At 41.5% G+C, this 13,489-nt stretch overlaps 1 protein-coding gene across 1 annotated transcript in view; it reads right to left on the bottom strand.

The window, feature by feature from the left end:
* The window catches only part of ptprt (protein tyrosine phosphatase receptor type T), a 312,082-nt gene that overhangs the window by 156,805 nt on the left and 141,788 nt on the right, over window positions 1–13,489 (bottom strand). Inside the window, exons 9-10 of the mRNA XM_041962443.1 lie at window positions 8,140–8,255; window positions 7,578–7,758 (exon numbers count right to left, since the gene is read on the bottom strand). Of these exons, the coding sequence (XP_041818377.1) occupies window positions 7,578–7,758; window positions 8,140–8,255 (297 nt within the window). The remainder of the gene's footprint in view (window positions 1–7,577; window positions 7,759–8,139; window positions 8,256–13,489) is intronic.

Raw genomic sequence — 13,489 nt, 5'->3', positions numbered from 1 at the left:
GAAATGTTCTGAATGCTAAGGAGAAGGAGACAGACAACGCCATGAGGGACAACTGACTGCAATGTGTTAAAATGTGTGTGTGTGTGCGTGTGTGTGTGTGTGTGTCCCTCTCACTTCTTATTTTTATTCCCCTCTTTCCTCTTTTGTTCATGATTATTCGGCACTCGCAGGAATATTTTCTACCCTGTTTTGATCTCTGACCTTTCATCTATTTTCTATTGGCTGTGCATTATGTTGGCGATGGAGGCAGTTAAGCTTATTCTGCTGTTGCACTCACTGTAAGTCACTGGGAATGAGAGTGTCAACTAAATGCCCGCAATGTAACGCGGAGACGGGTCTGACGACGGCAGGAGGCTTTTATTGCACTTTGTCTGATGCGCATCAACTGAAAAAAGCTTTTCAAATCAGCCGCTTACAGCCACAAACTGAATCTCACAAAAAAAGACGGATGTGCCGCAGCATTTCCTTTTACAATGGGGGATTGGGTGCCATTATCCATCTTTCTTCCAAACGTCAAGGAGTTTGAGGACGACCTCTGGTGTGGGGGCTTTCAAAGCCCTCCTGCTATTTTTCAAGCAATGCAACTGCGGCGTGGCCTGGCTAAAGATTCAAAGAACCACAAAGACCAGCCCTTCAATGGAAAACTGCTTGTGACTTACAAAACATCACCCAGTACTTAAAAAAACCCAACAGATTCCAGCCTCAAACTAAATTATTCTGAAATGAAAGGTTGCTGAGAGCTTCATTACTTACCTATTGTCTCATTTTGTTATCTGAGAGCAAGTCTAATGGCCTAATAATCTAAACCATCATATCAATCATTCTTTTGTCCATAGAAAATGTTGATTTTGTTGTATTTCTTCACATCTGAAGGTTGTTTTTGCTTTTTGTCCTATTTATTTTTTTATCTGTTATAAGAATTTCGACAAGAGGACTCGTAACACCTGACTGTGAGGCTCTTTTCCAGGATCCCTGGACATGCATCATTAAAATTTTTAAGCACCGTCTTCTCCTCCAAACCTTTCATAAAATCATTATGAAATATGGTTCATATTTGCATGACCCACTGAATGCATTCTGCATTTACAACCATATTCAGATGACTGGCGCACATATGAGTTTTGAGCAGTTCTGCAAAATTTGGTTGCATTTTGCCTACAGGTGGCACTAAAGAGACAATAAATATAAATATCCATAACTCGGTAGCTAATCCAGTCAGAGTGGCTCATTTAAATTTTGCACAATTCATCCTTGCACGGAGTTCCAGTGTTTGCAGAATTTGGGTATCGTACAAAAATCTGTATTTTGTTTTTCAGTATGTGTGATACCAGTCTGACGACTTTATTAACTTATTTTAAAATTGTATATTTGCATATGTTACATGCTGTTGAAGTGCTTTCTAGTTGTATTTGTAGACTTTAACCTCACGCTTTGGTAGCATGCTACCTGTCAGGTGAGACATTTTTTCTGAGTCATTTGTGTTTACATGTAATGTGTAGGACACTTGAAATAAGGACGTTACAGAAAACATCCTTGGACCAGAAAGTGGTGGCCTGAGATGAACCTTTGTGAGTCAGATATGGAGATGCACACATAAACACACACAAACATGAACACACACACGCTGCAGCAGACTGTCAGAGAAGTCTGAAAGAAGAATATTTTGATTAGTAATTCTAAGGTGTTGATTAAGGCCCCAGCCTGTGGAGCATATCAAATTACCCTAACAAAGAAACGCAATTAGATGCTGCCATTTTTATTCAACACCTTATCACTCACTTTTGTGTGTGTGTCTACCTGCATGTCTGGGTGGTGCCTTTGTGTGTGTGTGTGTAAATGCATGTGGGAGCTTTTTCTGACTCACAGTGTGTACTCTGACATGCTTTCCAGCACGTACATCATGACTCACACAACGCGCCCTGTGTGTGTGTGTGTGTGTGTGTGTGTGTGTGTGTGTGTGTGTTCCTGTGCACCATAGGGGCTGAGACAGAAGAAAACAAGCCTCATTGAAAAGATAACGGCAGCTGTAACACATTAATCATAACTTGATTAACTTCCACCGTGCCGCACAATGAATGGCTCGCTTTATTAAGCCAACTCGCTCTCTCTTCTATATGTGCCTGTGTCATTGTCTCTCTCTCTTCCTCCTCTTCCTATTTTCTCTCTCTTAACCCCTCTCTCTCTTGCAATCCTTAGTTAAATTCAAATTGTCTTTACTGGCATGAAATGAATCTCTGTGTTTCCTGACCGACTGATTTCTTTGGTTCTCTCTGTTGACCCCAATCCATGTTCTTATTATGATAAACAACAGACCTGGTTGTTTATATGGAAATTTTGACTTTCATTCTGCGTTAGTGTTCAGAGCTTGTAGCAGCTACTTGTGAGCAAAAGCAAATTAAAAAGTGATGCTTGGTGTTGGTGTTGGGTATTGTTTGCACTACAGGTAATTAAGATGGAAGTGCATGGTCGCGGGAAGAAGGGGTGCTGTGGGGGCTGCAGTACTCCCTAAAACCAGAGAGAGAGCCAGAGTACTGGGTACCACTGAGTCCATGTAGCAATATTCTTTATCCAATCACGTGTTCACAAAGTGGTGACCCTCGCTCCATCCTAACTGTGAACCACTGAGCCTTTCATTCATGATACTATCACCTGTTACCAATCAACCTGTTTACCTGTGGAATGATCCAAACAGGTGTTTTTGGAGCGTTCCACATCTTTCCCAGTCTTTTGTTGCTCCTGTCCCACCGTGTTTGAAATCTGTTGCTGCATCGAATTCAGAATAAGCAGATATTTACAACGATCAATGAAGCTGATGAGGCCAAATGTTAAATATATTGACTTTGTGCTGTTTTTAATTGAGTTTGTGTCTAAAATGATTAGCAAAGGATCTGTTTTATTTATGTCTTACACGGCGTCCAACTCTTCTGAATTGGGGTTGTAATGCAGCATGAACAACATTCATATTGTTGAGCTTTCTTCCCTGTACAGGTTTATCCTCTCTGGGAACAAATAAATGCATCTTGATGAAAAGCAAGCAGGAAGGAATTACCAGCAGTGCTGCAGGACTGGATTAAGATTAAATTACACATTGCGATAAGGATTACAGGACAGATCTGCATGAGTTGTTATGATTTGAGACCACGCTGTATTTCCTTTGTTTTTCAAAGGAGTGTTTTTTTTTTTAAAGCATGAGCAGGTGTTGTGTATGTTTGTTTCTAAAAAGCAGATGTGACTGACGTGCCTTGTTTTTAAGATGGCAAACATCCTTCCTTTAACATTACAATATGAGTTTCACCTCCCTAAACATTTGAGCGTTGCTAGAAACAGTACGTGACAACAAACGTTGCAAACAAAATGTTGCTATAAAGCACCAGCTTGTAAAAGTCAAATATTTGAAATATTTGGATGAAAAAGAAATATTTGATTTTCCTGCAAGTCTTGGTAAATGATGGTACATATTTTCTTTCCTTCTATTTTCAAAGACAACATTACTCGGCCCTTTGAGGATGGAGAGCGTTCTATGATACTTGACATCCCAAAATAAGTGGTTAAAATAATCAAAGCACATGATGTAGATGATTCATTTCTACAACTAAATGCACTTTCATGAATTGTCTTTTTGAAACCTGACAGCTGCACAAACAAAACAATAACAGAGCTGCAGCTGATTGCGGTTTTTCTTCTTCTGTGACCTCAGAAAAAGACTCAGCGCTCTGATGATAGAAGGATTATTAAATCTCAATGACTGTGATTGTCCTTTGAGTGGGATCGTTTTTCCCTTTAATAGGACCGGGGATATTTATAAGCATGTAAACATGTCACAAACATAGGGATCAGTATTTTAATATTTGGTGTTTGCTGTTTGGCTTTGGGAAGCGCTAAACCACTGGCAGGATATCCAGCCAGATACAGACAACATGAATTGAGTCATTATTCACAGAAGCAGCATAAATAACATTATTTTTATTGCTATTTTAGGATAACGTCTACCCTGCCTTTTTACATTATCGGAAGTAAAACCGATTTCTGATATTTTCATCATTTAATAGCTTCATTAATTCTATGGAAACATATGGCTCATCATGCAAGTTCACCTGGAACCAATCTGTGCTCAAGTCTGGTCCAGGGTCAGTTCACAGGCATCATAAGTGAGAGCAAACGGTCTTGTTAATGAAGGTGGATGTGCATTTCCTCCTAGAGGCCAAACACTAGCAAACCTGACAGTAAGCAAAGTTCACAGAGCAGTTCTGTGCTGCTGTCATTGCTGTTCAAAGGTGTCATTTTTGAGTGCACGTTTTTAGTAGCAGAGCGTTTTGCCGGCCTGTTTGTGTTGACTTGGTCAGATTTGGTCATTTTTCCTTGATGTTTGTGCTTCTATCACGGGTAAGTAGGCTTCCTGGTTAAAGATTTCTTTTTTGTCTGTTTTAATTGGCTTTACTGGTGATGTGGATCAGGAGTCTGTGCAGCGTGTTTTATTTTGAAAATTTACTGGATTTTTCTACAACTGTGCGGATAAAAAACAGACTTGTACGATACATATTATCCATGGAGGATTACGGAGATGCTTCTGAAACAGAGACGGAACGTGAACGGTGGAATTTAGGGGGTAGACAAAGAAACACACAATGTGTTTTGGTGAGTAACACTGAATGTAAACTCAACTTTCGTTGTGTTTAAAGCACCACAGTGAGAATGACTTGTTGATAGCACCATCAAATGGTGAACACATTAAGTAGTTGTGGACTAAATACTGTGGTGATAAATTATTTTGGTCACAGCAAATGAGTCTTGAGAGCTGTTGTGTTTTATGGCCAACAGGACGGGCCTTATTGGAGGTCCTATCCTTCTCATGGCGACATTAAACTCATGTGAGAGGAAAGGCACAAGTTTCACTAATGATAAGTCTGTTCAACTGTTTGCTAGTCAGCCATCCCAGTGAGCCAGCTTACTCCCATTCACTCAGTGTGACATGTCCAATATCACTAGAATCTTCAACTGTGGGTTTAACATTCTGCTCAGAAGCCTTTGTTAGTTTGTAGATACTTTACCTTGAAAAAGTAATCCAGGTGCCATTGTGCTGCCCTTACAACACAGTTTGCTGATGCAAAATAGCTGTGAAACATAATTCTTAGAAGAAAAGGTTGGCAGAGCGTGCGTGCTGAAGAGGCGAGACAGCTACACCGACTTCCTCATGCATATATTTGATAAATAAGAGGCCCGGCGGTAAAGCAGCTGTATTGAGCTGACCTGACAGCTACCTGACAAATAGGTGTTTCGTGGCTGGGTTAATAGGCTGGTGCGTACGATGAGCGGACATGACATTTGTCTGCGAGGCAAGTCTCTGGGTGTGTTTGTGTGCGGATGCATGTGTTTGTTTGTCTTTTGTCATTATGAACGGATGGACAACTGGAGGAAAATAGAGAACGAGGAAGAAAAACAAACACGAAGATGCACAAATACACACACACACACACACAAACCAGACCTTCAAATGTATCTTGGGTAACTCGTCTCCTGAGCACTCACACCATGTAGTGTGTGACTGGTATGACCCCAGTGTTCTGCAGCCATTTGAAAAGTGGGTGCCTGTACAGGTTCACAGACTCACCTCCACCCACGAGAAGCTTTACATCCTCGAGAGCAAAACTTTAATCTCATTTAGCTGCTTTAACTTTATTATATTTCTTTGGACATTTTAACTTGTTATACACTCTGGGAGGCAATTAGCACTGCAGTGGCATGCAGCAAAACAGAAGTAATCAGTGTGTGGAGTAAACACGGGAACTCTTCGACGTCTGAGCAGCATGTTTTTCTACAGTAATAGAAAATGAACAATGTTGGACGCCTCGCAGTGAGGCAGCCAAAGCGTTCATGACTTAATGTGACTGGGTAGACTATAGGTGTGTGCTTGTGTGCATGCATCCAGCAGGTAAAACAATTAAGAAGGACGTGATTAAACAAGGGAAGATGAGCCCTGTGTGTGAGACAGAAAAGTAATTTTCCATCTTAATTGCAGATCCCTCATTTTAACATAGGTTAAAGTATAATTCTATGTAATCAACAACATTAAAAAGTATGAGGAATACCATATATGTGTGGGTGTGTGTGTGTGTGTGTGTGTGTGTGTGTGAGAAGCTGCTTCATTTGCTGGAGTCCCAGCTCTATAAAGCCATTACCGTACAAACAGCAATTAGCCTCCGTGTGAACAATTGCTGTTCTGTTCTCTAATTACTGAATTACAACCAGGAGATTAACGATGGTTAAATAAAAAACAATTAAGAACAAAACAATTAAGGCTTTTTTTTTCCCCCTCCCCCCCAAAGCCATTGCTACTCCACACTCACTGTAACTCTTTTTAAGGGTTGAGACAACTTTCAGCATGTGTGTGTTCAGCTAGTAAAGGTAGGAATTTCAGGCTGAGATGTGATGTTCCCCAGAAGCTAAATTCAGAGGATATTAGTTATGAGATCAGGAGAAGAACAGCAAGCCCTGAGGAGGGAGAGAAAGAGATGAGAGATTTGGGATCATTAGAACGATGTTTTTATCCTGCTTATCAGGCATTGCTCTAATGGATTCAAGCCATTCCACTTTATCGCAGGCGTGTTGTTGAGAGGAATGTGAAGCATCAATGAATTATTACTAGTCGTGGCTGCTGGGGCAAATACTCTGTTCTGAATTAGCAGAACATGGAGCCCTCTGGAAAGGAAATATGAGTTTAAAATGTTGTTTTGAAATAATTTGCAGACCTAGGGTGCATTTATACGTGAGGCATTAATGAAGTAAGTCAGTGTGTGCTGTAGCTTTTCCTGCTCGCAGTAATGTGGCTGTTTATTGTTGCAGTTTTGGACGTTGCAAGGATTGATCCTGTGATCTTGTGATTATAGATCTAATGTGTTTTTAAATGCCATCCTGTTCCCTTAAGGTGGTGCGTCAGTAAAGCTGCAGTCTGGTTCAGTCCAGTCCACATTCAAACAGATATTTTCATGTTTCCACTGTCAAAACATGAGGATGGTACCAACAGAACTACTCCATTCTGAACTGTTTGCTGCTGTTGAGACATCTGGCACACTGATGCTGAAAAATGGAGTTAAAACACTGCAGACCACTGATTGGTCAAAGAGAATCACAAAAGTCATCCCCTTCTCTGTACACTGATGTAGGATTTCCCAACTCTCCTGTTTTTTTCCAGCAGTCTTTTGTGTCTCACTGCCTTCAACCTCTCCTCAAACAAAACTTGAAGAAGATGAAACATTCGTTGTCCTACGCTGTGTTCTCGTTGTCGGAGTAGCGTAGCTGCTTTAAGGAACAGAGTGGCACTTAATGTGTGCACAGCGAGAAAACCAGCTGTCAATCACACAGTGTGGGCTGGACTGTGACACTCTTTATCTCCTGTTGGAGAATCTGAGTTTAAGTACAGTTCTGTCTGTTTATTGCAAACAAACCACTGAGACACTGAGTTGCTGGAACAGCTAAAGCGGTCATGAACTGGCCCCTTAATATGTTGGATCAATACCATCATAAACAGTTTGCTGCTGAACAATTTGAATGCAATCTACAAATGATGTTTGTTCACTCACCATCCTCCTCTGTCTGTTTAACTATCTCCTCGCTCTCCTTGCTGCCCTCGGGGTTGGCGAGGACGAGCCGCAGTCTGACCGTGACAAAGGGCCTCAGCCCCCTCAGGGTGTAATGTGACGACGTCTGGATCAACTCCTCGGCCGCAAACTCCTGCTGGTTAAACACATACTGGTACTGCACCTGGAAAAGAGACGGAGAGGCATTATGTTTATCCCTCTTTAAACTGGTTAAAAACAATGATTACTAATGAGGTGCAGCCATTATGTAATGCAGCCCTGATGCAGCCGTGTTGCTAAATGTGCATCGAAAGATATTGGAATTAAGAGCTTGAGAGATTTGTTCATTCACTTTGAGTTACAGAACATAACGATTATCACGTTTACTATTCTGAGTTTTGAGTTTTGAAGTAATATACAAAATTTAGCTTGAGCTTTTACATAAAAGGGTCAAACGTGCCACCAATTCCTGCTACTGTCAGATCAGGCGTTCATGGTGCAGAATAATCAATGTCCACACAAGGCAACTTGCAAACCAGCAACACTTGTGGCTAGCTGTGCGTACCGTCAGATTGTAGCTATGGCAGCGCGTCACAGCATACCCAAACGTCTCCCATTGTATAGTCAGCTGGCGGGCTCTGACATCCACCACGTTGACGTTCTGGGGACCGTGGACTGGATCTGAAGGAGAGAAAGAAAGAAACAAAGGTTAGTGATGTGGTTGAGCTGCAGGGCGCAAAACTCACACGAAACTGCTCAGTTTGATACTAAAGCTGTTTGTTGTTTGTCGCACCACGGAGACGTAAGGTTCATCTTAACCGCTCTGGTGTCAAAAGTCAAAACTAACCATAATACTGTTGCAGAAAAAGACATTTTCAAGCAGTATTTAGCACCGTGTTGTCTCTTGTGTCCGGTCATCCACTTTTCTATGCAAAAGCGAGCAGGCTAACGGCTAAAAATACCTAATGTTAATCACAAAACAACAAAAAGGTGTGCAAACTAGGACAAAGCATTGTGATTAACTGATGTTATAAACCCCATGACAGAACAAATGCATGATTACAGCTGACACATGCAAACTGCTATATATTAGTAGTTATTAGAAAGTTATCCGACCCCATATATTTGCTTGCCAACACAACAACATGTTGTTGGAGTCTAACAACAGAGTTTAATGCTGTTAGTTTCTGTCCTGTCAAAGTTTCTAACGTTTGCCTTGACATGACCATTCCTCTACAGCAGGGGTGGGCAAACTTTTTCACTTGTGGGCCACAAAGGGTTCTAAAATTTGACTGGGGGGCCGGACCAGGAGCAGATGGATGGAGTGTTTTGGTAATCCACCTCATAAGAGAAAATAAAATATCATGAGATATGTAGAACACATGTGCTTTAATTTCAATTGAAAATGAACAAAAGCATTACAACTAAATATCTGTCTTTGAAGTCCCACAGAACTGAGCTATTTATTGAAATGACTCTTTTTATTATTTTAAAGCACTGAAAGTTGTGTTATCCTTAAGGATATTATCATCATCACTCTCCTCCTGACTGTCTTCATTTAAAAAAACGGTAGGAGATGCAGGTCTACTTGTCCTCTCCTTCTATTCAATCATCCCTAATGCCTAAACTCAACAACGAGCAGCGCGAGGACGGAACAGTGACAACGCGCCAGTATGTGGAGCGCGTTATATTTGATCGCGCTGCGTTTGCGCACTTGGTTTTGAGAACGTACGTGCACCTGAGCACCACATATGTGCATCCCTTAACAGACAGAACAAATTAGTTTCAAATGCATTTTTTACATAACACAACGGAGAAACATACTTTTAATTTCAGTGGGAACAGTGTTGTTGGTCTCCCTTTTTATCCAGCGCATCAAAGTCTAGAGTCAGTTTTCTTGCTTTATCACAGTCTTTAAACACCGCCTGATCGGTGTTCAGTCAAAAATATTTAGTTGTCCACTCCTTATTAAAAACTGGACATTCTTAGCTCCGCTCATCTTTACAGAAGGGCTGAGGGTCGAAGAGTAAAGCGCAAACGTGGAGTAATACGCTTCACCTCAACAAAGCTCAATGTATCTAGAGTGCGCCATCTATTGGGAAAAAGCCAGAATTGCAGGGAAAATAAAACATTAACAAGGTTTATTGATAAAATTTGTTCAAGTTCGGCGGGCCGGATTAAATTTTGTAACGGGCCGCATATGGCCCTCGGGCCGTAGTTTGCCCATGCCTGCTCTACAGTTATCCTAAAATGTCTATCCAAGACATCCCAAAGCAAAGTGAAAGCTGGTCTTCAACCATTTGGAGTGCAGGAATGGTTTCCACTGTCTCGGGATTGTTTTGAGGTGCATTCACTGAAAGTCACTGTCAGTCATTCGGTTCAGTGCCTTGCTTAACGACACTCCGATGGGACGTAAAGGCTGTAAACAGGTTCCAACCTGTGATCTATTAATCACTGGGAAATCTGTCCGACCACTAGGCCACGCTGCATCATTACAACTAAGTCCAGATTCACAGGGCAAAGATTACCACACAAGTCCCTGTATTGATCTGCAGGCATTTGGGGCGGTTATTACGGCCTTTTGCCCATATGTCACTCACACACACGCACACACACACGCACACACTCACAGCATTGCTGCAGCCATATGTTGGGCTCTCATCCCCAGGTTTTTGTACCACGACTGACTGCACACTAACAAGCTTGTTCAAACCAACGTTTCCGTCTGCCTAATTATAATTAGAGAAGCTATGCTAGCTGTGGTTCGCTAATGAAAATGAAAACTTTACTCACAATGTGTGTTGTCTTCAAAATCTGTACTGAAGGGACACCTGAGGAATGGGTTTTGGCATTGAAATAAAAACTCATTTATTATGTCTGATAACTGTTGGGAGAACAGCTTAGCTAATGAATTAGTGATAGTTGAGAGGAATGTGTTGTTCTCAATTACTGAACACTGACCCTCAGGCAGGATTTCACCCTCCAAGCCTTGTACTTTTTAATGTAATTTTTAATCTCAGCAAACCTTTACAGTTCCATGATTGCTGTGTCACATCTAAACTATGGGAAATGTTTTGCTCTTCAAAAAATTAAATGGATGCTGAAGTTTTATTTAAGACTTTTTTTAAAAACTGATGCTAAATCTGTCCATCAGAAACATTTTGTATAATCTTTCTCTTTTTCAGTCTCTATAAAATGTCCAAACTCAATTCAATAATCCTTTAAATTTGCTGTTTAACTGTTTGGAAAAGCCAAACAACTTGATGCCTCCTAAAGTAATTAATCAACCTCAAAGACTTAAAAGGAAACTTAACAATTGCTTTGACCCCAAACGAGTGTGTATGAAGGCATTTGAGTGCATTATGAGATTGTTCAAACAAGCTACTTACTGGAAATGTAAGATCAGCCTAATGAGACAAGATTAGACAACAGCACCATGGATAAGCCATTTTAGATGGCATCTGAGACAGCAGACAAGTGATTCAGCTGTCAGAGTGTGTGTGTGTGTGTGTGTGTGTCTGCAGAGGGGGAAAAGGCTCACGAATGAGAACAGGCGTTATCTTATATATATCAGATACCATGTCCGTTTTTGTTCTTGTGTATGAGTGTGTACTGCATTGACAGACGTATGCGTGTGTGAGTTTGGGTGCAGACTCCGGGCTCCCTGGGGAGCTTTATGGTTTAAAGAGTCTGTGTTTCTACTTAAAAGAACAAAGCCTATAAAGTAATCTACCCTTCCCGGATTAGACTGCGGCAGACTGACGTTTGGCAGCCAGGAAAGCTGCAGGGGGGAGGTGATATAACCAACATATCACCCAATCCTCAGGTCATTACAGCAGGCAATATGCTTTCACACACTGTCCCCCACAAAATGCGACTTTACTACGTCTGACTGAGGCTGACACAGATGGGCTGATGGCCTCCGATGAATGTATTTGCCTTTTATTGGAGAAACAATGCTGTACGTCGCCATGCAGTGCTGAGGGAACAACTGAAGACATCCGCTTTCTTTTAACAGGTGATGCAGTTACTCGTCTGCCTGTTTGTGTGACAGGCAGCAGGGCATTTCACAAACTTTGCGATGGATTGTGTTGGGTGGATAAATGTTGAGCCAGTGAACCACTGATGTGATTGTTGTCTGATGTGAGATTTCCTTCATGCGATGATGGAAAGGAGCAGAGATTGAATTACAAAGTCTGAGCTTCCCATTTTAGGCTCAAGAGATCAAATTAAATTGTGGTTAAACTATGAACTGGAGGTCGGTTGTTTTAAACACTGCAAAAAATAGCTATGAATTTAAAATACACGTGACAAGCAACCAGCCCATGGTATACCGTGTCTCTAACCCACTGCATGCTGGGATAGCTCCAGCCGCTTCAAACCTCAACAGGATTCAACCCAGTATCATTTATGGTCAGGTTAGCAATAATAGATATGCAACTTCGAGATATACTGCAAAAATAAAGCAAAAGGTGACACTCTATCCTCTTGTGGATCAGCAGGTCTATTACACACTTTGTGAGACTGGGCTGCAGGATTTGCGGTATCATATATATAATATTATTATAATATAATAATATTTTTAGCACAATAGATGCTTTTACTAACAGTCTGATCAGTGGTGCGAATACTTTACGAAAGAACATTCCACTGGGAGGCAAACGATGAGAAAGACCTTGTTTTCAGAATCAAACTCCTCTAGAGAACAAATGTGAACTAACCTGTAATTATGCATGCTTAAGCAGATCAAGTGATGTACCTATAATGAACGCACACACTGTAATTCCTCAATTACAGCGAGATAATCACTCATCACTGAGCTGCAGAGAGAATGAAATAACCAGTTTTCCCCAAGAATAGCAATAAATCAAAGCTCCTCTCACTGCAATGACTCACTTCTGCAAAGACTCAAACCATGTTAGCTAAATCAGATTCATGTTCTTCATGTCTGGAGAGGAGCAGGCCAAGAGCAACAAATAGCAGCCTACCAAATCCCCCTCGCCAACCATCTCTACCACCGCCACCCACTTAATCCGCTGGTCTCTCAGTTGGGTATGATGGAAGCTAATCTTTTCAGATAATCTGGCTCACGTTCAGCTGGAGCCCCTCTAAACAGATTGCCAATTTCTGTTTTGGAAAACCCTGCGGTGAGGGTGGAGGAGGTTATTTCAACAAAATGATAATGAACAAGAGACATCAGAGATTGTACCAAATAACATCTCTTTCAAAATTTAGTTTAAAGCTTCAGTAAGTATTATGTTGCATTAAATACAGTTATTGGCATTGCTGTACAATCATCTGCCATCCAGCAATTCTAGTGCCGTTCCAACTGTGGCCACGTTGTCACAACTGCTGCACAGCACAGCACAGCTCCTCAGGGTTTACTATGACATGTTTGTCTCTTTTTAAATCTGCGGTCGAGTCAAAAACCCTTCCAACGTTGTCAGACAGGAGCAAATGGAGGGGAAGACGGAGAGATGCTCAGACAGAGGGGGAGAAACTGGGAGGAAGAGAGCAGGAGAGGTTATTTGAATTATAACTTTGTTTACATCGTTAGGTCGATTATGGTGTCTCCCGGGCTGCCCTTGGTCGTGACAAATGTCAGATTTGCCACATCATCCATCTGATTTATTCTCTCTTTCCCTCCATCCACTCGTCTTCTAAATTCCTCTCTACCCCATCAATTTTAACCTGCTCTTTGCATCCATTATCGAGCTCTCTAAAGCCACTTGCACGAGCAGAGGAAGAGACTGACGCACAGCGACAGGTAAAAAGAGACGGCGAGAGGAAGAAAAGCTGAGCAAAGGTGGGTTCAAGTCCAAGTAACAACAAAACTAACAAGCTGGACGGACGGATGACTGACAGATGAATGACCGCCTGGACTGATCAGTGGATGAATGAATGCACCAGTGGAT

This window comes from Chelmon rostratus, chromosome 2 (assembly GCF_017976325.1).
Source record: "Chelmon rostratus isolate fCheRos1 chromosome 2, fCheRos1.pri, whole genome shotgun sequence".
NCBI lineage: Eukaryota > Metazoa > Chordata > Actinopteri > Chaetodontiformes > Chaetodontidae > Chelmon > Chelmon rostratus.
Note: the sequence above shows the minus strand (reverse complement) of the source record. Positions and strands in the feature narration are given on the sequence as shown.